The 23,217-nt window shown below is 39.1% G+C and overlaps 1 protein-coding gene across 4 annotated transcripts in view; it reads right to left on the bottom strand.

Annotated features, from left to right (window-relative positions):
* robo1 (roundabout, axon guidance receptor, homolog 1 (Drosophila)) overlaps positions 1-23,217 on the bottom strand; it is a 367,726-nt gene that overhangs the window by 263,133 nt on the left and 81,376 nt on the right. Inside the window, exon 1 of one of the 4 annotated variants that reach the window (XM_081615062.1) lies at positions 4,582-5,267. The exons of the other annotated variants lie outside the window; for them this stretch is intronic. Within the exon in view, the coding sequence (XP_081471188.1) occupies positions 4,582-4,729 (148 nt within the window). The 5' untranslated portion in view covers positions 4,730-5,267. Of the gene's footprint in view, positions 1-4,581; positions 5,268-23,217 lie in introns of those variants that run through there. 4 annotated transcript variants of the gene reach the window in all.

Here is a 23,217-nt window from a genome sequence, read left to right on the forward strand (position 1 = left end):
TAAGCCTCAAAACATTATAATACGGCTCCCTTTGACGGTTGTGAATGTTTATGTTGGAATAAAAGAGTACAATATTATATGCTAAAGAATTTTGGTTACAAATGCTCAATTGTGATTACAGGATAGTAACTTTATCTGAACTGTTTGATTTAGAAACTACGTGAAATATACATGTAAACAATTTTGGCTCACTATTCTGGCACAAAACTGGCCAGTTTTGTCTCTTTCTTGCCCATATTAAATGGATAATAAACACCTTTTAATGACTTATAAAGAGCCTACAGATCAATTAATAACATAACTTTAAACTTTCGTTTAGCCATTTGTAAGGGGAGCCTTACTGTAAAGTGGTATCCAACTTCCTGTGCAGGAACGGTCACAGCAAAATAAACTAACCTATCTTAGCACATTAGGAGATCTTGTAATTTGTGAAACATAAAAAACATGACTTAATATCACCTGTTTTTCCATTTTCAGTCATTAATTAAGGAAGCCTGATTTTAAAGCAGTCAGGGGGAATGAATTTTCAATTATTACGGAAATTGAAGCACTCCAGTTACTTCTCCACCTCTTCCCCTTGCATGACTGGCTGTCTGACCTTCGAAGGTCTTATCCCTGACCTTGTGTGACAAGCGATAATTGAGATTTGCAACTAATTAAAAAGATAATCATACTTCCAAGAAACCTTGAAAATAGAAACTGCCAAAGGTTGAGACACACAAGCAAAAATAACATATCAGTCTATCTCTGCTCATTAGCATTTCTAACCATTAATTGGGTGAATGAGAATAATGACAGTGTACCTTTTTTTTTTTTTTGAAAATTCAATATTGGAATTAAAAACAAAACAATAAAGAGAAAACATAAGATCTCAAAGCTGGAAGAAAGATTTAGACCTCATACTCATGGGGCCTATTTAAAGTATCCTGCATTCCTTACATACAGTGAGGCATTTGTAATAATTGTTCTACATGCTTGTGAGCTTCTCTTGGTTTGGCCTGGGTTTCTGATGACTGACTGTCTGTGGTTAAGGCTGTCTGGCCTCTGACCCAAACCACATGATGCTCATTAGTAATCATTCCTTCCCTTAAACCACATCAGACTTTTGTGTCACTGTTGCCATCTGATGGATGTAAGAGTTCATATTCTGAAGAAATAAATTGCTTAACTGTGTGCTGCACAAAAAACAGAAAACATAAAAGTTGAATTATTGTTCATACCGGTGTGATGATAAGAAGGTATAGACAGTAGAAGAATGTATATTTTGCACAAAACAAACCTTTTATAAACTGTTAACATGTAAAACATGTTAGCATGTGCATATGAGAAGCAGCGGGTCATTTTCATGTGGAATCCCCTGAGCAAAACAGCTGTAAATCTTATAATACACCTCATCCATCACTGTAACAAGGCTAGTTCAGGACAAACAAAACCTCCTGTGGGGCAATGATTGTAGTCGAATACTTGGTTTTGCACATAAAAATTTGGCCTTATATTTTTTTAATGCATGAATACTATAAGTTTCAATGTATGAATGACGAATTATGATGTAATTTTGAGTGCGGTTAGCATCTGTTGGGAAAATCACTGCTACCCCACTCCTGAGCCGACTGCTTCAGTGAAAGATCTTGTAAAAGTGAGGCGGGAGACATGTGGGCAGGAAGGAAAAGGCTTTTAGAGAAAAGGCAGAAAATGGAAGTTCATTATTGATTACATATCCACATTCATACATTTCTATGAAAACAAAGACTGTTTGTGCTTAAAGCTGCAGCAGGTAAAGTTTTAAAAGTATTTTTCTATATTTTTGTTAAAACTGTGTGCTTACAGTGTAATATGAAACATAATTTGTAACAACATCAGGTTCCTCTGCCTCCTCTTTGTGGTCCAGATGCCATCTGCAGAAACACACCACTCCCAATCAGAAACAACCAATCAAAGGAGGGTCTTAGTGCTGTCAATCACACTTGTGTATATGTCGATCAATGTGCTAATGAAACAGAAACAATTTACTGTTATTGGAAAACTTTATCTGCCATTATCGGTGGCCATGCTAACTAGACTTAGGATCCAAGGCACGGCCTGTTGTGGTGAACCAGAGAGCAAAAGGGGGGGTGTGAGCAGCAAATACACAAGTATTACTGACAGCGCTAAGACCCGGTAAATTTATCTCCACCATTAGCACAGCTGACACACGTACATGAGTGTTACTGTTTAAACTTTACCTTTAATAACATAAAGTTCCCTAATTTTTAAAGTGCAATCAGTAATACTTTTATAACAAATTTATATCAGTAATGATTTATTGGTTAATGTCAAGTTGTCATAACAAAAACATTTTGAATAATGTCAACTTTGTATTAAAAGTGTCATAATTTACCGAATGACGCTTTATGACAACAGTCATAAATATTCATGAAGGCTTATTCATGTTCATTACATGTGTTATGTCATGTTTATGACAGTGTCATGTAAGTCTTATTCACCCCCCTTCAAATAAAGTGCTACCAAAAATTAACCCTCAGACCTGAAAACTAATCAGATTTTTATTCCAATACACTGCAGGCTAAAAAAACAAAAAACTTTTCCTATTCAACATGAGAGTGTGATCATACTTCAGCACAGCAGACATTTTCACTTTCTCAAAACAAACAGTGCTCTGCTCCAGCTTTAAAACTACAAAAGGCTAATAAGTCTGATTGAGGCTTAAGGAGCAGAGCAGCTTTTATATTAATAACTATGGAACATAAAAGTCTTTTATGTATCTGCCTATTGAATCCTCAGGTCAGTTTGGAATATACTGACCTGGATATATGGATGTGGGAACAAAGCCTGAGTCGTAAATTAAGCAAAACAATATATCTGATACAATGAGAGATTTGTATTTATGGTTGAGTACAATCCACAGTGCCACATTTACTTGATTGGATTTACGTCTGGATTTGACTGGGTCATCCCAACACATGAATATACTGATTGATTTAAGCTTTTCTAAAATCGTTCTGCTATATTCATGTTCATTTTCAGTTATATACACAGGGGAATTTTATTCACCCATAAGATGATTTCTCAAGGCATTTAATGGCAATGGATTTAGAGGTAAAAGGGCAAAGGGGGCAAAATACAAATGTACCCTTAAATCTTTTCCATTTTTATTTGTGAAAATAGTCCATTCACTTCATATCTTATGAAGTATATACAAATTCCCATTAAATTCATAACTGAAACTTCTGCTGTATGTTACAGACTTTGTTTCAAAATATTTCCCTTAATTCATAAATCACTGAATGGCTTTACATTAAAGACCTGTTGTATCAATGGTCTAGACCACTGAGCTCTTCTGGTTCTGGTTCTGTTCTCCATCCCCAGAACCAGAACCAAACATGGAGAAGCAGCATTCAGTTTCTACACTCTTCTAATCTGAATAAACTTCCAGAAAACTGCAAAAGAGCTGAAACACTGACTACCTTTAAATCACGACTAACAGCCCACCTGTTTAAAGTTGCCTTTGATTAGTAGTAAGTGGAACATTTGACCAAACATACTTTTATTCATAACTGTTGACTGAATGGTGCCTTTATGATGTAAAGAAGCTGCCCCTTTGCTGAAATGTATTATATAAATAAACTTGACTTGACTTGTTTTAATATCCATGGCTAAACATAGCACCAAAGTTCTGGTGACATTGCCTCCCTAAAACTGTGAGTCAGATCACTTTTCATGTCACCCTGAGAGCAGCTTGTGTCTCCTTGGAAAGGAATATGGCTTACCCCCAGCTGCCCCCATCGCCTTTTCCACCCCACCCCAGTCATTTAATCTTGGAACAGTATCAAGATAGTGATCTCCCTGTTAACCTCCAAAGAGGGGACAGACACAAAGGGACACCCTCCCACCCCTTCACCACCACCCGCCCTTTCACTTCATCACTCAGCTCCAAGCAGTGCCGGCATGCCAAACAATCCCATTAGCTGGCAGCCAAAAGCCTGAAGCCAGCAACAATATCCTGAAGCGACCGCAGCTTGCTGCTCTCTCCTCCCGTCATGCATGCACTCATGTGTCAGCATACGTAATGAACTGAGAGCAACACTGAGCTCTTACACCAAGGAAATTGGCTGCCCCATCTCTCTAAGTAGCTATTTGCAACCCAGCTCTAAACAATTGATGACTGCAAGTGAGACCCAGGAAGATTTTCATACGGGCAAATTAGTGATGCTGCGGGGAAGAAGTGTAGAAAAGGATGATAAAGCGTAAAATGCAGCCCTCGTAATGTGTAGAGGTAGAGATGCGCATTCGCAGTCACACGGGTATTGATACCTCTTAAAACTGGCAACACACTCCAAGGCTGTTGGCCACATATAAATGATTTACCTCACTCTCATATCCAGGTGGCTGTCACAGAGAAATGAGGCAAGGCTTTACCAGCAACCGGAATAATCAAAGTGGCACGTAAAGTTTAATGCTTTTGGGATCTTTACTGGCAGGTTCAGTGAAGACAAACGTGGGGAAGTACAACCTAAGATAATGTATAAAAGGGCACGAGACAAGAGAAGAAGAAAAATGTGAATGTAAAGATGAGTTACTCACTGCTCCTGTCACCTTTCCCCCTCCACCCTCCCTTCTGCTTCCCTGAGCCGTCCCATGGCACACAACCTCCGGTCAGCATCTCCGCCGCCACCACCAGTAGGAGCAGGGGTATCTGCCTGCCAGCCATGCCTGCCTCTGAAGCTCTCATCCAGTGCTAGAGCGGAGAGCCGAGGGCCGCGACTGGAGCTATCCCACGCGTGGTCATGCCTCGCGCAGCTGTCCGGAGTGATTCAAAACAACAACATGTCCTCAATGGCTCCCACCTGGAGCGCCTGCCCTGGGTCAGGTCTCTGCCGGCCGAGCGCGGGTCAGACTCAAGGCGAACTCACCTCCTCCACGTGACAGAGAGCAAACATCACAGCTCTGGACCAAGAAAAAGTAAGCTTGAATTTGTGAGACTCTGAAGAATTGATTTTCTTCCCCCTTGCACTCTTGTTCGTCCTCAGTGTCTCCCAGAGTTCAGTCGATTCGATGGAGACTCAAACCTCCATGCAACAGATACAGCACAGGTAGATAGAAGTGATCCTCCCGGATGCAAAGCAGAAGTTGCTTTGGTCACTCTTGCCACCGGCGCTTTGGCAGTTACAGAGTGAGGAGCTTGTGTGTATGTCTGTCACCTCCCTCTTCCTCTCTTCGTCTACCTACCGCATGGCTCAGATGACACGAGGCAGTGTTGATGCGAAAAGACAGCATAAATCAAAGCGATGGTTCATGACAGAGCAGCCTTGAGTTTGTCAACAGACTGAGGGAGAGAAAGAGAGCGACCAAGAAGGGAGGGGAAATCTGAAGAGAGAGGCTGAGTGAGAGAACAGGGTGCTGTGTGGATGGCAGTTCCTCAACTGCAAGGGCTCTTGCACTTTTGAACATATATTCACTTGCCACTTTATTTTGTACATTTGTCTAACTGCATGGTAAGCAAATCAAACATTGACATGGCTATGATATAGCTTGCTGAAGTTTAAACCTAGACTCAGAAGGGTGAAGAAAGGGGATTTATGAGATTTTCTGAAACTGCTGATCTGCTGATAGGAGTTACAGCATGTAACTTTTGTTTAAAAAAAAAAAAAATCAGTTTTTTGCATATTTGTTAAAACTGTCAGCGCGTTGTGAGAGATAATCTGTGAAAAAAATCAAGTTCCTCCACCTCTTCCCTTAACTACTATAGTTATCTGCAAAAATTAACCCTCCAGCTCAAAATCAACCAAATGGAGGCAGGAGGAGTGTCTTTGCGCCATCAATAATTATTGTGTATATGCTGCTCAATGTGCTAATTGTGGAGAAACAACTTACCATATTTTCCGCACTATAAGGCACACCGAATTATAAGGCGCATAGAATAGATGCTACAGTAGAGGCTGGAGTTATGTGATGCATCCACTAGATGGAGCTGCATTAAAGGATGAATGTCTAAAGCCACTTTGTTGACATAAAGAATGTCAACAAAACAGTCCGACTCCGGTAGGCGAGGAGAGCCTTCTGAAACTGGGCCGGGGCGTGACCGGACGATGGTCTCCCTTCTCCGTTTGCACACAGCATGTTCGTGGAGGACGTGGTGCTAAATGACCTGCAGACGACCTGATTATAGACGGTCGGTAGGTAGATAGGTCAGTCAAACTTTATTAACAAACCAGCGTTCTGACAATGATCCCAGCATGCACCGCGTGCTTCTTCTTCTACAGGCGAAAATGAAGTCGGCGGCTGCTTACCGTAGTTGCTAGACCTGTTGTGGTTCAGTATTGGTCCATATATAAGGCGCACCGGATTATAAGGCGCACTGTCGGCTTTTGAGGAAATTGAAGGTTTTTAGGTGCGCCGTATAGTGCGGAAAATACGGTACCAATACGGTACAGCAGATAAACAGAAACACTGTTTATCAGCTGTAATCTGTGGCCATGCTAATCAGCCTGAGCCTTCATGGCAGGCTCTACTGTCGGGAAGATGCCATAGTGTAGCAGAGAGCAAGGGTAAGGGTGTGAGCAACACATACACAAGCTTGATTGACCATGCTAGGGCCTTTCTCCTGGCTCTGATTGGTTGTTTATGACTAAGTGGAGTATTTCTGTTGTTAGTATGGGAGAACTAGGAGAAGGCAGATTTTCGTAAATATAGAATTTATAAAAATCCTATATTTTCTTCTTATAAAAATTACCGACTGCTGTTTTAAATGGATTGGTCAAATAAAGAAAACGGAAAATGTGTGGATGAAAATGCTTTGTTTGCGTCAGAGGACAATGGTTATACTCGTTTGATAGAAAGGCAACAGAAGCTTGAACAACCAATGAGGTTAACCTTAAATTTTCACTTTAAACCTTTGGAACAGATGGTCTGCCTGCCACAGCAGAAACCTCACCAACAGCTACTCCTGTCAGCTATGAAGGAAGCTGAGACTGCAATTCAACCAGGATCACTGAAACTTTTTTAATGGCAGGGTCAGAATTTGGAGTAAAGAACATATTCATGTATTCATATTTCCTTCCATTAACACTTCAGACTGCTGGTGTAACCATGCTGGGTATGTTTAGGGGCTCAGTAATTTCATCTTTCTGGACAATTATTGATCATCAATCTTTAAAAAACCTGACCTGCCGATTCAGAATTTGGCCCATATGATATTTTTGGCTTAAAAGTTGCTAAATATAGTAACAAAATCGCTGTTACTATGTGGGGTGATTAAACTGTCACTCAGCTCTCTCTAACAGCAAAACAAAAGGGAACAGCGGATGAATTTCAGATCTTTGTGGAGGCAAATATGATTAGCGGATTAGATCGATTTCTCATACAACTATCGGCTGATGATAGGAAATCGTCAATTCCTATCATCATTCCTATCAATTAAGGAAATTGTGTTCTCTTAGCAGAGTTGCCGACCATGTCTGTCTCTTTATGACTTTAGTGTCCCCATGCTCCGACGGCCAGATGCAGCAGACTACTACACCAGGTCACAAAGCTTAGAACCTCTAAATATAACCACCACCTTAGACAAGTGGGTCAAATGTGTGTCACTCGCATCAAAAACATTTCTAATGAAAATGTTTAGTTGAAAAAGTTGGTAACACTTTATTTGAAGGGATGTGCATAAGACTGACATGACACTATCATAAACATGACATAACACCTGTCATAAACATGAAGGAGTCTTTATGAATGTTTATGACTGTTGTTGTGAAGTGTCATTTGGTAAATAATGATACTTTTAATGCAGAGTTTCTTTAAAAGTTGCACTAAAAATCCATTAAAAGTGTCAACTTTTCATTAAAGTGTCAGTATTTACCAAATAATTGAAAGTGTTACCAAAAAATTCAGTTGAGTTAAATTTAAAGGAATGCTTAATTTTTTAGCTAAAAAGTAAAAATTTCTCCATCAAGAAGGGGTCCTAGGACCCCTTCTTTTCAATATTTATATGCTCCCACTGGCTAAGGTTATAACAGGACATAGGATTAGCTACCACAATTATGCGGATGATACACAGCTCTACATCACGATGTCACCAGGTGACTCTGAACCCATCCAATCACTGAATAGATGCTTAGAACAGATCAATGTGTGGATGTGCCAAAACTTTCTCCAGCTGAACAGAAACAAAACTGAAGTTATTATCTTTGGACCTAAAGAGGAGCGAACCTGAATCAACGCACAACTTCAGTTATTACAACTAAAAACCAGCGATCAGGCCGAAACCTGGGAGTAGTGATGGACTCTGACCTGAACCTTCAGAGCCACATTAAGACAGTCACAAAGTTGGCTTTCTATCCCCTGAAGAACATCTCTAGGATTAGAGGACTGATGTCTCAGCACGATCTAGAGAAACTCTTCCATGCGTTTATCTTTAGCCGCATTGATTATTGCAATAGCGTCTTCACAGGTCTGACTAACAAATCAATCAAACAGCTGCAGCTGATCCAGAATGCTGCTGCTGGCATTCTCACTAAAACCAGGAAGATAGAGCACATACCACCAGTTTTAAAGTCCCTACACTGGCACCCTGTAGTTCAGAGAATAGACTTTAAAATACTGTTGTTAGTATATAAGTCACTGAACGGTTTAGCACCACAATACATTAAAGATCTGTTATTGTTGTACCAACCGTCTAGACCCCTCAGATCTTCTTGTTCTGGTCTGCTCTGCCTCCCCAGAACCAGAACCAAACGAGGAAAAGCAGCATTCAGCTTCTATGCACCACAGATTTGGAACAAACTTCCAGAAAACTGTAAAACAGCTGAAACACTGGGTGCCTTTAAATCTCAACTTAAAACCCACCTGTTTAGAGTTGCTTATGGCTAAATTAGGGTTAGAGTGCGGGTTTTGAAGTCTTCCATGTTTTTATGTCTTTAATGTTTTTAATTTCTTTTTATTTCTTTTCTACGTTTTAATGATGTAAAGCCCCCCGGAAAACGTCCCAGTTAAACGACGTTTAACTAAAGTTCTACGGGGTTTAGAGTCCCAGTTGACAGAGTTTCAACTAAAAACCTAGAGGTTGGAGTCCTTGTCAAACAGTGTTTTTGACTAAAGTCCCTGAGGGTTAGAATCCCAGTTAAACGGCGTTTAACTGAAGTCCTAAAGGGGTGTGGGTTTTAATGTTATCTTTTTTTTAAATCTCTTTCTCTTTCTCACTGTTTATTTAATGTGACATGCTGTTTTTATTTTAATTATGTAAAGCACTTTGAAATGCCTTGCTGCTGAAATATGCTATACAAATAAAATTTAATTGATTGATTGATTGATTGATTGATTGATTGATTGATTGATTGATTGATTGATTGATTGATTGATTGATTGATTGATTGATTGATTGATTGAGTAACAATGTACATGATTTGTAGCACAAACTGCCTGATTAGCCATCCTGCTGTTAGATTTCTGCAGTTAAAGTATTAAACTCTATTACTACTACTCACATTGACTTCGTGCAGAGACTAAAGCCACACTTCTTGTAGGTACACAAAAGCTCACACACCTCACAAAGACTATTTTTGTAAAAAAACAAGCTCAGCAAGTTTGGGTTTAGAGTTACACAGCTCGTTTCCTCCAGCTGCCCTGGCTGTCAGAAGGCAGGTGAGTGCAGGTTAACGTGGGAAACTGAAGGTGTCAGCAGCACCTCCTCCTCTCTGCATGTCCCAATGTCTCTTTCATGTGACCTTCATTGTTGATAAGTGAAAAGCCATCAAAAAGAGTGGAACGCTGTCATTAACGAAGTATTCACACCGAATCAACGGTTTTTCTATTTAGCTGAGGTATTAACCACAAACCTCCACACACTAGATCAGTAAGATCAAATGGAGAACATTCATTTTACAACCCAGCCATTACTGTAAGCTACGATGTGAGTTATTCTGATTAACAGTGGCTCCTAAAAGTTTACACACCTTCCTGAAAATGGGAAGTTTTTGTAAAGGATCTATCCATTTTTTCACGCATCTATGTATGTGACATATTTTCTTTAATATTAAACAGAAAAAAACTAATGCTAGTAGAAAATATGAAGAAAACTTTAAAAGTTCTAACAGACTTGGCGTACATATTCAATCAAGTATTTTCTTGAAGTTTAAGCAAGTCACGTGACCGATACAGGAACTGTTTTGAAATGACATTAATTCGCTTCCTTACAAACTGTGTTTATAAGGAAGCGAATCTGTCAATCTGTCAAATGCACATGCCAAACGAATTCTTGATCTTTTACAGCGTCAACTATGGAGCAGCATCAAAGGAAAGGAAAGGTGAAAAACGTTCACATCGTGTCATGGTTTAGTTTTTTTAAAAAGGTGTGTACTCTTGAGAGTCTCTGTATACGCTTGCCTTTCCCAGTTTTGGATTAGGTCCACTCACCCTTGCCATTATTTAATAATGTGGAAAATAGCTTACAGAATGATGCTCTATTTGTCAGTTATGTAAACCTGATGAAGTAGTTCTCTGCGACGCCGCAGCCGGAGATGTAATTAAGAGTGTTACGTTGGCCACTGATGGAAGTCTGATTAAAAGAGCTCTCTAGTGATTAGGCCTCCAGAATAATTACCAGAACACAAAGGACACGCCACTTCAGCCCCTCAGGATGCCAGTGCAACTCTCTTACTACCTTCTTAAATGTCACTGCTAATGCCGGCTGAGAAGACGTTCAGACAATGGAGTGCAAATTACATGCCAGACGGCAGAACTTTCAAACTGTCTACAGGTAGCCTCATCTATCACTCTTAACGATATCGTTTTTTTTATTTTCAAAGATATGAACTTCATGATTGATATGCCAGGAAATCCATTTCCAAAGCATACAATAGTGCATTGAAAATTACTAATGCCCATTGAATTTTCCACATTTTGTCTCTTTACAACCACAAACGTTAATGTTCTTATGTGGGATTTATTGTAGTAACGCAGCACGAGGTAAAACAAGATTGTGGTTTTCAAAAATGAAATATTGAAAACATTTAAATTTTTTTCCTAACAATTGGCAAAAAACTACTCAAACTCAGTTGAATTAGAGAACTTCAAGTCTCGTCATGGATTCTGAATTGATTTTAAGTTGTGACTTTGACCAGGCCATTCAAACAAATGAATATGTTTTGACCTACACTGCTCAGGTGCAGCTCTGGTTCTATGAGTTGGGTTGTTGTCCTGCTGGAAGGTGAATGTTAGTTACAGTTTTCAGCAACAAGATGTAAACCTCAAGTTTGTGACAGCAGGAAATCAGTCTGGTTAAGAGGGAAGTAGCAACACAACATATAGCTTAGCACAGCTGCAATAGAAAAGTTTAGCTTTTCACCATTTGAGTCATGTCAGTGACGCAAATGGTCACTGACATGACTGACATGATCCTCCTATTGGTAATTAAAATCAGTTTTCAGAAAAACGGTGGACATGCCGTAAATTGTTTCTTCACTTTTAGCATGTTTAGCATACACAAGCATAATTGACAGCACTAATACCCTCCTCCTGCCTCTGATTGGTTGCTTTTGGTCGGGGGTGTAGCATTAATGCAGGTGTCAATCAGGGCAATGAGGAAGTTGATGTTTTCAGATTATCTGTCTCATATTCTACTGTCGGAAGATAGTGGTAGTTTTAAGAAATATGTAAAAAAATACATTTATTTCTAAAAATGATATACTGCAGCTTTAACAGAGGAATTCATAAATGTGTCCAGTATTGTAAATGAGGTAGAATTTAAATAATCCATCCATCCATCCATCCATCCATCCATCCATCCATCCATCCATCCATCCATCCATCCATCCATCCATCCATCTTCTGCCGCTTATCCGGGGTCGGGTCGCGGGGGCAGCAGCTTCAGAAGGGAGGCCCAGACTTCCCTCTCCCCAGCCACTTCTTCCAGCTCCTCCAGGGGAACCCCAAGGCGTTCCCAGGCCAGCCGAGAGACATATTCCCTCCAGCGTGTCCTGGGTCTTCCCCGAGGCCTCCTGCCGGTGGGACGTGCCCGGAACACCTCACCAGGGAGGCGTCCAGGAGGCATCCTGACCAGATGCCCGAGCCACCTCAACTGGCTCCTCTCGACGTGGAGGAGCAGCGGCTCTGCTCTGAGTCATATATTGTATATGTCATATGTCATATCATCCGGGAGGAACTCAGAGTAAATGTAAATAATCTCATAAGGAATATTAAGACATTAGATTTTTTTTCCACAAAAGAAAAATGAATTAAATATGGATCTTTATTTTTGGAAATAGCAAAAAAAAAAATATTTATGACTGTATCTTTACTGTTTTCATGCAAACTTCTCTGCCACTGAAAAAATTTATTTTCTGACAACTGAATCACCAGATCCTAGTTTGCTGGTCGGTGTGGTGCTTAGGCTGCTCCCAGTCTGGCCCGTCTTCACTCAGCCTGTGGGAAGTGACAGCATGGTTGATGGATGGTACAAAGACATCCAGCAAAGAGAAACAGGCGAGGAAACTGGACATGAGTACACAGCTTGGAGCACAGCAAGACACTCAGGGAAGGGGGAGGGAGAGGGTCTCTGTCCAACTCTGAGCCCCTCAAACACTCAGCACAGTGTCAGCAACAGTGCTGCAACTTCAGTGATGAACTTTTAAGACAAACGAGCCGTTTTTTCACATTTGGAGCAGAGACGAAAAAAATAGTCCTCTGATGGCTTTAGTGTCAGGTTTGCTTTTAACACAGTTTTATATAAAACCAGTAAGAAATTGTCTAAAGTGCATCTTTGTTTCTGTGCATTATTTGAATTTATTGCGCAGCTATATCTGTGCTGTACTTTCTATTTTATTTTTATTATAGCTCCTTAATGTCTGCAATGAACAGCAAAAACAAAAAAATACTACAGAAGATTAAGTTCAAGTTTTTAGGTCAAGATTATTCCAGCAACACAGTAGTTCAAAGTGCTGCAGAGGATAAAACATCATAGAGTCACCAATAGTGAAACAAGCAACAAACATTTAGGTGCCATATAACTATTGATAAAGTAACCAAAGGTTAAATTAGGAAAAAAATAATATTAAATTAAAAATATAAGGTAAAAGCTAAACCAAAAAGATACAGTTAAGCTGAACGCGTTTACACCTTGGTAAATTTAGAATTTAGAAGAAGTTTGTATCTGATAGGAAACGAAACTTGGCTCTAAAAACATAATTCAAATGGTAAAAATCTTGAACAGTTTGAATGTATTTACATTTAAATTACTGTAAATAAAACCATCAAAAGTGAATTATACCCTTCTTAAAAATGTATGGAAAAAAGTTCACAGAAAATAAAATAGAAACCTGTCATGGAACTGAATTCAAGATTGTTTCTGTCACAGATATAATTTTGTTTGTATATAATTACATAATGTCCATTATTTTGTTAATTTATTTCTAACATTCATTTTTGCTATTTAAATCAACGTTAATGTTTTGCAACAAGCTCTAAAGACTAACCTAAAGGAGGCAAACCCACAACATTTGTGAAACATGCATGAACATCAAGTGTAGCAGTGGGGCGGGGGGACGCTCCCACACATTGAAAACAAGATAAAGGCTGTTCTGACAAGTTAGTGTGAGTAAAACCAGTAACAACTGGTCAAAGTCTTTAAAGTACTTCAAAATCAATTCTAAGCCAAAAAGTTGGCCAATGCAGACACTTCAACCCTGAAGTAATGTGCGCTTTTGTTTTGGGTCCGGCAGCTGAATTTTAGGAAGGATAACTGTGCCTGTGTTTATTAAAACTATAATATAACTCACAAACCTCTCTCCCTTGTCAGCGTGATTGGGGGGAATTTTAATGATAGTGCTTTGGCGGAAAGCAGATGGAGCATGAATCTGCCATCGGGACTCTGCCTGTCCGGTGACACTGTGATGACAGCTTGGCTTCAACCTGCTCACAGGGGCCCTATTACGCCATATTTCATGGCCGCCTCAGAAACGACTCCGACGCCCGGGAGCTGTCCGCCCAAAGCAAAACCTACAGCAGTGACACCCTGGTTTGGAAACACAGTAAGGAATTGGGCTGTTCTGCCCAGGTGTGAGGAGCAGTTCCTCCTCTCTTCCTCCTGTTTCTGACTGAGTTATGTTCGCGACGTACAGAGGATGATGAACGCAGCCACACCCAGGATTCATGGCCAGGCTGGGTTATGGTGCCCTACTCAATCAGCACGGCTGTCCAACGCACACTTCCAGCCTTCTCTTCCCCAATACACACACACGCACGCACGCACGCACGCACGCACACACACACTTAATCCTCCTCCTCCAACAGCTCTTTCCAATCAATGAGAACACAGAGGGGACGCAGCTGAAGGGTAATGCGAGGAGAAAAATAATGTGATAAACTGCGAAAAATTGGCACAAAGAAACCCAAAAAACATAGCAGTATTGTGGTATAGCTACAAACTTTCAGTCTAAACAGAAAGCTATATTAATATTACTACAGGTGATTAAGAAACAGCTCCACTTTTACTGCATGTGCTCTATATGAGGATCAGCTGGATGGCTGCCATTTGCCCCTCAGCCCCGCTCTCCGGGTTTCATTTTCTGTAATGACTCTTGTCAATGCTCTCACCTTGAAGAGCTTCCAGCTAGCTCCTGATAGCATCGGCGGCCCTGTGATTTACAGCTGCTCTGGTAGCTAAGGCCATCTGGACCTTAACTACCCTTCAACACTCAGCCTAAAGATCTGCACCGTTCCTGCAATGCGTGCCTCATGTTTTCTCTGTAAATATCCAATCCATCCATTTTTTTTTTCACCTAAATAGATTGTAAATGAGATATAGTTGTTCATTTGAGTATGGCTCGTGCAACTGATAAAAGGTGGGCGTATGGATCCAAAATGTCGATAACAGTTTCCAAGTTGCAGTGGTGACCCAGAGACGGGGCCATGTTGGCCACCCCGCAGAGCCCCATAGAGAATTATATTCAGCTTATAAAAAGTCATCTTCAATCAAGACATGAATATAAACCCCCAAAATAAACCCATTTATAATATAAAAACTTAACTAAAATGTAATAATCTAAATACATTTATATATGCTTCCACACTGTTTGATATGAAATCAGTAAACGTTTCCCATTTTAGATGGGATTACCAAAGATTTTTCTATTTGTTAAATGCTACAATACTGAGAGAATTTTTTCTCTCAGTGTTGCTCTTTTTCCTCAGTGTCTTAGCCAAATTCTTCTTTTACTTTCTTTACTTTCTAATTTACTTTTTAATCTTATAAATGTATTTAGTTATTTAGCATTCTTTGGAAGAGGGATCAGAGGGTGTTCTTTTTTTTAACTGTGACCCCTAATAATTCTTAAGCGCCTTGCTTGGCTGCCCACATGAAAAGTTTCAGAGGAGTGCCACTGCTACGTTGTTATCAGTATCAGATCAATACTTTGAATTATTTTATTTTTGTACTGTCATTTCTCAACTTTTTCAAGATTTTGCTTTGATTTACTCTTAAATGACAATTTGTGTCATTCTTCTATTTAGGAAACAATGCACACCATCTTTTTTGGTTTCTCTATTGTTTCTGTTTCTTATGTGAATATGTTATTCAAGTATTCTGTGACACCTATAAACTTTTTAATAAAATAATTCAAAGGAAAATCCACAAAATGCATAAAGTTAATTATGCGTTTTAATTAGCGCATAATTAATGCGTTAATTAATTATTAACACATTAATTAATAATTCACGTACAATTCAACGTGAATCAGTACAATTCACGTTGAATTGTACTGATATCAGCGATAGGGATCCTTTATTTACTTGGTATTGAATCAATACCATAATATGCAGTTATCACACCTCAACAAGAAGTTAAAAAGCACTTTATTCTAGAAAGAAAAAAATCAGTTCAGTTCACTTAATCTGTATTTAGGTCCATAATATCATGAGAAACAGAAGGTTATGTTTATTGGTACATATTAGAAAACACAAAGGAAAACAAGTTTTGACAGATTCTGAAAGATTCTTAAGCCTTTCAATTTTAAAAAGTTCAACGTTGGATGTCTGGAAAAAAGTTTGACTACAATGAAGTACCTTAAATAGCTTCATGATTTAGCAGCACAGTGGAAGTGAATGTAGTCTGAACTTATAGGACTTCAGCTTCACTGAATAACTTCTCTGCTCCTGATTGAACAATGGGGGATGATTTTTTTTCTTCCCTCTTCCCTCTGATGGGAGATGGGAATAAAGGCAATGGAATAGGCTGGACTGCAGACAGACATGATGTAAGGCTGGGCTCGTTATAAAACTAGTCTTTCTTTTCAGCTGAAGTAGCGGGTGATGCAGCATTTCTGAAAGAAACATGTTTGAGATGTAAAGACCTGACCAGCAGTGTGGCTTTTACGGATGCATTCACACCAGGCCTGTTTAGTCCGCTTTAATCCAACTCTGGTTTGTTTGTCTTGAAAGTTCGTTTCAGGACAGATTTTTATAAAGTACAACGTAATAGCAAAACAAATGACATTATTATTTATTACAAAACATGACATTATCTATGTCACAAACCATATCTAAAATTTTAGAAAAAAGCCTAATCCTTAAAAACATGCAGTTTTTAAGGATTAGCTTTCACAGAATTCCTCTTGTAGCTTTTCATAAATAATAATAATAATAATAATAATAATAATAATAATAATAATAATAATAAGTTCAGTGTTATCTTGACAAAACATCCATTTTCTTAATCAAATTAAATTGTGTATAAAGTTGGAAGTTGCCAGTTCTAGGAAAAGTTGAAGAAACTGAACACCACAGCAGTCTGGTTGGTTGCTGTCATCCTTCTGTGCTAAATCAGGATGATCATCAACAAGCTGATTGTCAGACAAACGGCTTCACAAAATAGGAGAATATTTTATGGAGTGTGAAGCAATTTAAAGTTGCTCCTCCCACACAACAAAATCTGAACTTTAACACGTTGGTGTTCCGTGAACCGAGCTCTGTGTTAATGTACCCTGTTCTGGATTATGGAGCTGCATTTTTTTTAATTACCCTCGCCTCCAGTTGAATGCGTCCCTACAGAGCCTTCTGTTGCCGTGTGTGTGCAGTATGGACCGGCTGATGAGAACCAGGTGAAAAATCTGCTGTCACATAAAAGGTGTTGGAGAATTAAACACACACTCATACAAGCCTGAAAACAGGTGCAGATGTTCAGAGGGTGCTGCGGAGGTCAGCCTCTGCAGTGTGACGAACCAACCAGCAGGAGGCGCTGCTGGACTTATTAAGTACCAGGTTGAGCGGTCTCGGTATCTCCTCCGTGATAACAGATCCTCCTGAGAAAAGCGGGGTTAATGTGTTCAAGTGACTTTCTAATGAGATCCGCTCAGATTAGATCTGTAAATCAGACACTCTTCTGCTACGAGATCACTTTCATCACCAAGAGGCGCAATAAATCATTTAAAGGATAGGATCTTCAGAGTCGAAGGGAATATGCAGGTCTATTAAATAACTAGGCTGATATCTGAGAAATGATCCAATTACCTGTATGTAACAAAAACAATAAGAAATCATTTTTTTTATTATTATTATTCTACTTAGGGTTAATGTAACAAATGTTAATGTAGAATCCAGGAAAATAATACCAGTGAGAAGAGTTTCAGTAGGGCCGTAAAATGTTTAAAGTTTGTATATATATCTTTATTATTTGCTTCTTCCATCAACTTTTCTTAATTCATTGGGCACCATTCATTAAAATAAGTTTGGATTATTCTTCAGATTTATGATTTTCAAATAAAATTATAAAATATTTATGTATGAACTTAAGCTCTTCAAATGTTTCTATATGTTGGAGTATATTCATAATATTACTGGAATAAGTCTGTATTCTCTTTAAATTACAGTATGTTGCACAAATGGGTACATCAAGTGAATGGAATCATGAAACTACTTTTTCTACAAAATGAATAAATAAAATAAAATAAAATAAAATTCCCAATTCTTTTCTAAAATTATCTGGTTAACATCTACAAAAGTAAGCCAAGATTTTATGTGTTTTGCACATAAAACCAACATAAACCTGAAAATATTTGTCCAACAAGTTCTAATGCCTGTTCCACTAATCACACATGAAACGGAATGCTACCTTTCATGACCACACGGGGGCACTGTGACCCAGTCCACATTCCCAGCCTTCCCAACCAGCAATTTGAAACAGGCAGAATTCATTCTTTATCTCTAGAGATAATGAAGGAGCAGATTTTGTAGTTATTTTGAACAGCAAGTCTGTTTTCCACGTGTCTAGAAACTTTATTTCACTTCACTTTATCGCATTTATTTTGCTCATTTGCCAAAAGAAGACAGAAGAAAATAAACTTTTCTTTGATTGTTTTCTTTGATCAAACCCAAAGAAACAGAACAAGTACAGAACACTTACGTATTTCCTCCATCCTTTATCCATTATCTCTTGAAAAGATTTTCTAAATAATATACACTACATATCGATGCAACAAAGGAGAACTTAGCAGTTTGTTCCCTCACCATTACACAAAGGTCCATGTTCAGTAAGGTACAATGAAATTGGAATAATTGAAATAAATAACTTGTTGCAATAAATCTATCATATTAATTTTCCTCTCAACTTAATTACTTGAATTACTTACTAATTTAAATAATTTTCAAGGATATTCTAACTTATTGAGATGCACCTGTATTGTTTAAATATCCATGCCTTGATTGAAATTATTTAGTGTTCCAAAAGGGGGCAGTACAGCGTTGCGTTGTGAACCTAATGGAGAAACAGAAAACCCAAGTGTTAACTCTCCACTTTGGAGCCTCCTCACGCCGTTTCATTGGGACTAATTAAAAGTGGCCTTCATCAAAAGCAAAATGTTAATGTTTGATTCATTTTGTTCCCAAAGTGAAAGCAAAGATGCAGCAAAGGATTCCTTTCTCTAACTGGTCAAAGTAAACACATGCATGTTTAAACTACATGATATGATGGATTAAAGACTCCTTTTACTCCTCATTCCCCCGCCACATTCCATAATCTACTTTACACTCTCATTTTCTACATTTTTCTCTTTTAAATTGACAAAGCAATAAGCCTCTCTTATTCATATCTGTGCAGTTTAAGTTTCCAGCAGAATTCTTTCTTAATAGTGAAGTAATAAACAGTGGAAGTAAAACGCCATCTTCTCTGAGGAGATATTTAATGTGACAGCAGACAGGAGATTAAGTTGAAAAGTGAGGCCACAAGTTATTTTGAGGAAGAGGAGGAAGAGGGAAAAAACGGGTGAGGGAGCAGGAAGATGGCACAGGATGTTGCAAATAATTCCCGTGCAGCGTGGAGTCAGCCAACACATGAGGAGAATAATCATATGGAGATGATGGTGGCATCTCTGTGATTAATGGGTCCATTTTCTTTGCGCAGCTTGGATAGTGGGTCTACTTGGCCCCATTAGGAAGGAGCCCAAAGCCACCCGGTTCTGCTGTACGCCATTCATCAGGCAAACATGATGAGCCGCAGAAAGTGTTTAGTATCCAGCGAACATGAAATGTGCTCCATGATTACTAGGTTCCTCTTCTATTTCATTCACACACATGGTGTAAGATAGAAATCTGAACTCCTATCTCTAATAATTGTCTTAACCTGGAGAGGCAGGAAGTTATATCTGTTTCCCCTCCTTATTTCCCCTCCACAACTTAGAAGCGCTGGTCTGACAGGCGCAGAGATGTGTCGGTTCCTCCTTTTAGAAAAATATGCAAATCCACTGTTAAATTTCATTTTTCTAATCCCTTTAATCAGAAACAGGGGAATAAAGCCAGCTGGTAGGAACCCATGTTAAGATGTAATTAAGCATCTGATTGAATTTCAGTGCTTACCAGAGTGTGTGTGCCAAGGCAGTGGAAGAGAAGGGGGAGGGGGTTGTGGGTACTCATACACCAGATTGAGCACCGGGGTTGGTGGAGGGACACATTGCCCGTTGATAGGGGACCTGGAGCTCCTGGCGGGCTTGGTATTTTCCAGCATGCTCTACTGCATGAGTGAACAGCGATCAGAGGCACGTTTTTTTATTTATTTTTTTTACATTACAACGAAACCTTGAATGTCAATCACCTCCCTGCTGGTGCTGAAATGGGGTTTCTTCTGAGTCCCAGAAAGCAGTCTAACTGCATGTTGACCCTACTGACCAATCTATGAAGAATAGCAGCAAATAGATTGTTATCATACAGTGTTTGCTTGTTTGGGAATAGTGACAGATTTATTCCCTCTGGATCTTTAATGTTAAGAATAACCATGATACTGTGCATACAATGCCCAGATACCTGGTCTTGCTAAGCAGTCATACACAAAACTCCTTTTTAATTAGTTTGACCCAGATTTCCCTCTCCCTAGACACTTGGACCAGCTCCTCTGGGGGAACCCAAAGCGTTCCCAGGCCAGCCGAGAAACATAGTCCCTCCAGTGTGTCCTGGGTCTTCCACTGGGTCTCCTCACAGTGGGACATGCCCAGAACACTTCACCAGGGAGGCGTTCAAAAGGCATTCTAACCAGATACTCAACCAACCTCAACTGGCTCTTCTCAACGTCCATCCAAGATGACCAAGCTTCTGGGCTAAGGGAGAGCCCAGACACCCTGTGGAGGAAATTCATTTTTGTCGCTTGTATCCACAATGTCATTCTTTTCGTTACTAGCCAAAGTTTATAATCATAGAAAAGGGTAGGAATATCGCTTGACTGGTAAATCATGAGCTTTGCCTTTTGATTCAGCTCTTTCTTTACCAAGACAGACCAGTACAGCACCTGCTTCACTGCAGATGCAGCACCAATGTGCCCATCGATCTTCTGCTTCATTTTTTTCCTCATTCATGAGCAAGACCCCAAGATACTTAAACTCCTCCACTTGGGGCAGGACCTCTTCCCCAACCCGGATAAGGCACTCTACCTTATCCTGGCAGCTCAAGACCACGATCTTGCTAACCAAAGCAACAGAAATACAAACCCAGTTCACAAGTAGGTACAGATTTATGTTCATCTCTTAAATAAAATTCCAGTTCACCACACTGATGTTTGAGGTCTTAAATAAAAATGTTAAGGGAAATAAACACATCTTCATGGCATTGCAAATTGCCTTTGCCCCCCGATGTCAAATTCACCAAAAACACAATCTGTAACAAAATTCCTTTGTCCAAAATTTTGACTCATGACTGCTGACACCAGTTTGTGTTCTCCGAACAAAGGCTTTAATATACAGAAGATCCATTACAAGGATCCTTAATTACCAAATGATGCACAAAACCTGTGGGTCTTTGTAGTAGAAACATGTGAATAGGACAAGAAAGGTAGAAAAAGATGGGTGACAGGAGTCGACAGGTCATCATGTGGGTGCCCTCCCCATGTCCTTCCCCAGCCATCCTTCACCTTCGCTCTGTCATGGCTGTCAGCCCCAAAGGCCCAGCTGCTGAACAAGCTGCCTGACAAACAGAGTCATCCCGGCTCAAGCAGGCGACTACTTTCACTCAAAACAATTCAACAGTATAACAATATTGTAACTCATCATATTTACAACTTAAATGTCAAGGATTTTGTGTGATAGATGGCTATAGAAGAAGTCTATAATTGTGAAGTGAAAGAAAAACAATACTTTTTCAAACTGTTTTTACAACTAACTATTAAGATATTGTGGCAGACCCCTAGGGGACTCCATTCACATCCAGATGACTGGATATTAAATGCGTAAAACAATAACAGTTCTTTGGTGCTTACTGATACACTATGTACTTTGGTGATCTCAGTTGGAGTTGAGTAGACAATAAAAATCTATAGAAGGCAGCAAAAAAAACTCAATATGTCTGTCCTACAGGACAATTACCCTCAGATTCAGCTTGAACCATAATAAAATGGTTTTGATCAATTTATAATGTTCACATGACCTGGTCAAACTTCACACCTAAATGTGATTGTGAATCAATAGTAAGGCTTAAAAATGGTGTCCACAAATAGTCTCCATCCAAACTGACGGAGATTTGACTATTTTTGAAAGAGGAATGGCAGAAATGTCCGTCTCAAGATGCAAACCTGACACATCTAAAAAGATTTGTAGCTGCAACAAAACATGAGGTATTATTCTGTGTTTAATACAAAGACATACCACAAAATGAACGAATTGGAAATTAACTGTAAAAAGTGTTGAAAACCATAAACATATGGTTTTGCTTTACAAAGATTGTGTTCACTTACCACATGAAATCCTAACAAAACCCATGGAAGTTTTTGGATTTCACATGACAAAATGCAAAACAGGGGTGTGAATACTTTTACAATGCAATCTATTTTCCACCTTTCTTTCACAGCCGTTTGCTTTGTTGTAATTACAGAGGAAGACAGTGCTCAACATTATGGTAGAAGCAGACTTTTCTCCTATTGTATTTAGGCTGGCAGATTTAATGGCACACTTTTGAAGTTATTTACTCTATGTGTACACAGCTTTAGATAAGTCTTTGTCCACAAACAGCAGAGAGAAGAGGAAGTGTTTTGTGTATTTGTTTATAATTCATTGTCAGAGATCGACAACCTTTTGTCAGGGAGACAAAAGGACAGAGAGGTAAGCAGCAGTACAGAGAAAGGTGATATATGATCAAACGCGAAAGCAGTATTGATTTTCCTCGATTGTGTTTGCTCCGTTTGCCACTATTAAATATGGATTCTGCTCAACTGCCATCTTGACTTTGTCTTAAAATTGACACCCTCTCCATAAAAGGCTGTGACTTATCCAATAAAGCCTCGTGTCAGGAGAAAGATCAGTCTGACACGACTCGAGACTGTGTTTGATTGGGTTCAGATGCAAGAGAGTCAATCTCATACCGAAGCCACCAGGTTGAACAGCAAGGAAGAGTGAAGCAGTGATGCAAAATCTATGGAAGCACATTTTCAACCTTTATGGTGTTGGTAAAATACAAAATGCTACCAACACATATGCACAGGTCCTTCTCAAAAAATTAGCATATTGTGATAAAGTTCATTATTTTCCATAATGAAATGATAAAAATTGAACTGTCATATATTTTAGATTCATTGCACACCAACTGAAATATTTCAGGTCTTTTATTGTTTTAATACTGATGATTTTGGCATGCAGCTCATGAAAACCTAAAATCCCTGTCTCAAAAAATTAGCATATTTCATCCGACCAATAAAAGAAAATTGTTTTAATACCAAAAATGTCAACCTTCAAATAATTATGTTCAGTTATGCACTCAATACTTGGT

Source organism: Poecilia reticulata, chromosome 13 (assembly GCF_904066995.2).
Source record: "Poecilia reticulata chromosome 13, P_reticulata-male-v2, whole genome shotgun sequence".
NCBI classification, from domain to species: domain Eukaryota; kingdom Metazoa; phylum Chordata; class Actinopteri; order Cyprinodontiformes; family Poeciliidae; genus Poecilia; species Poecilia reticulata.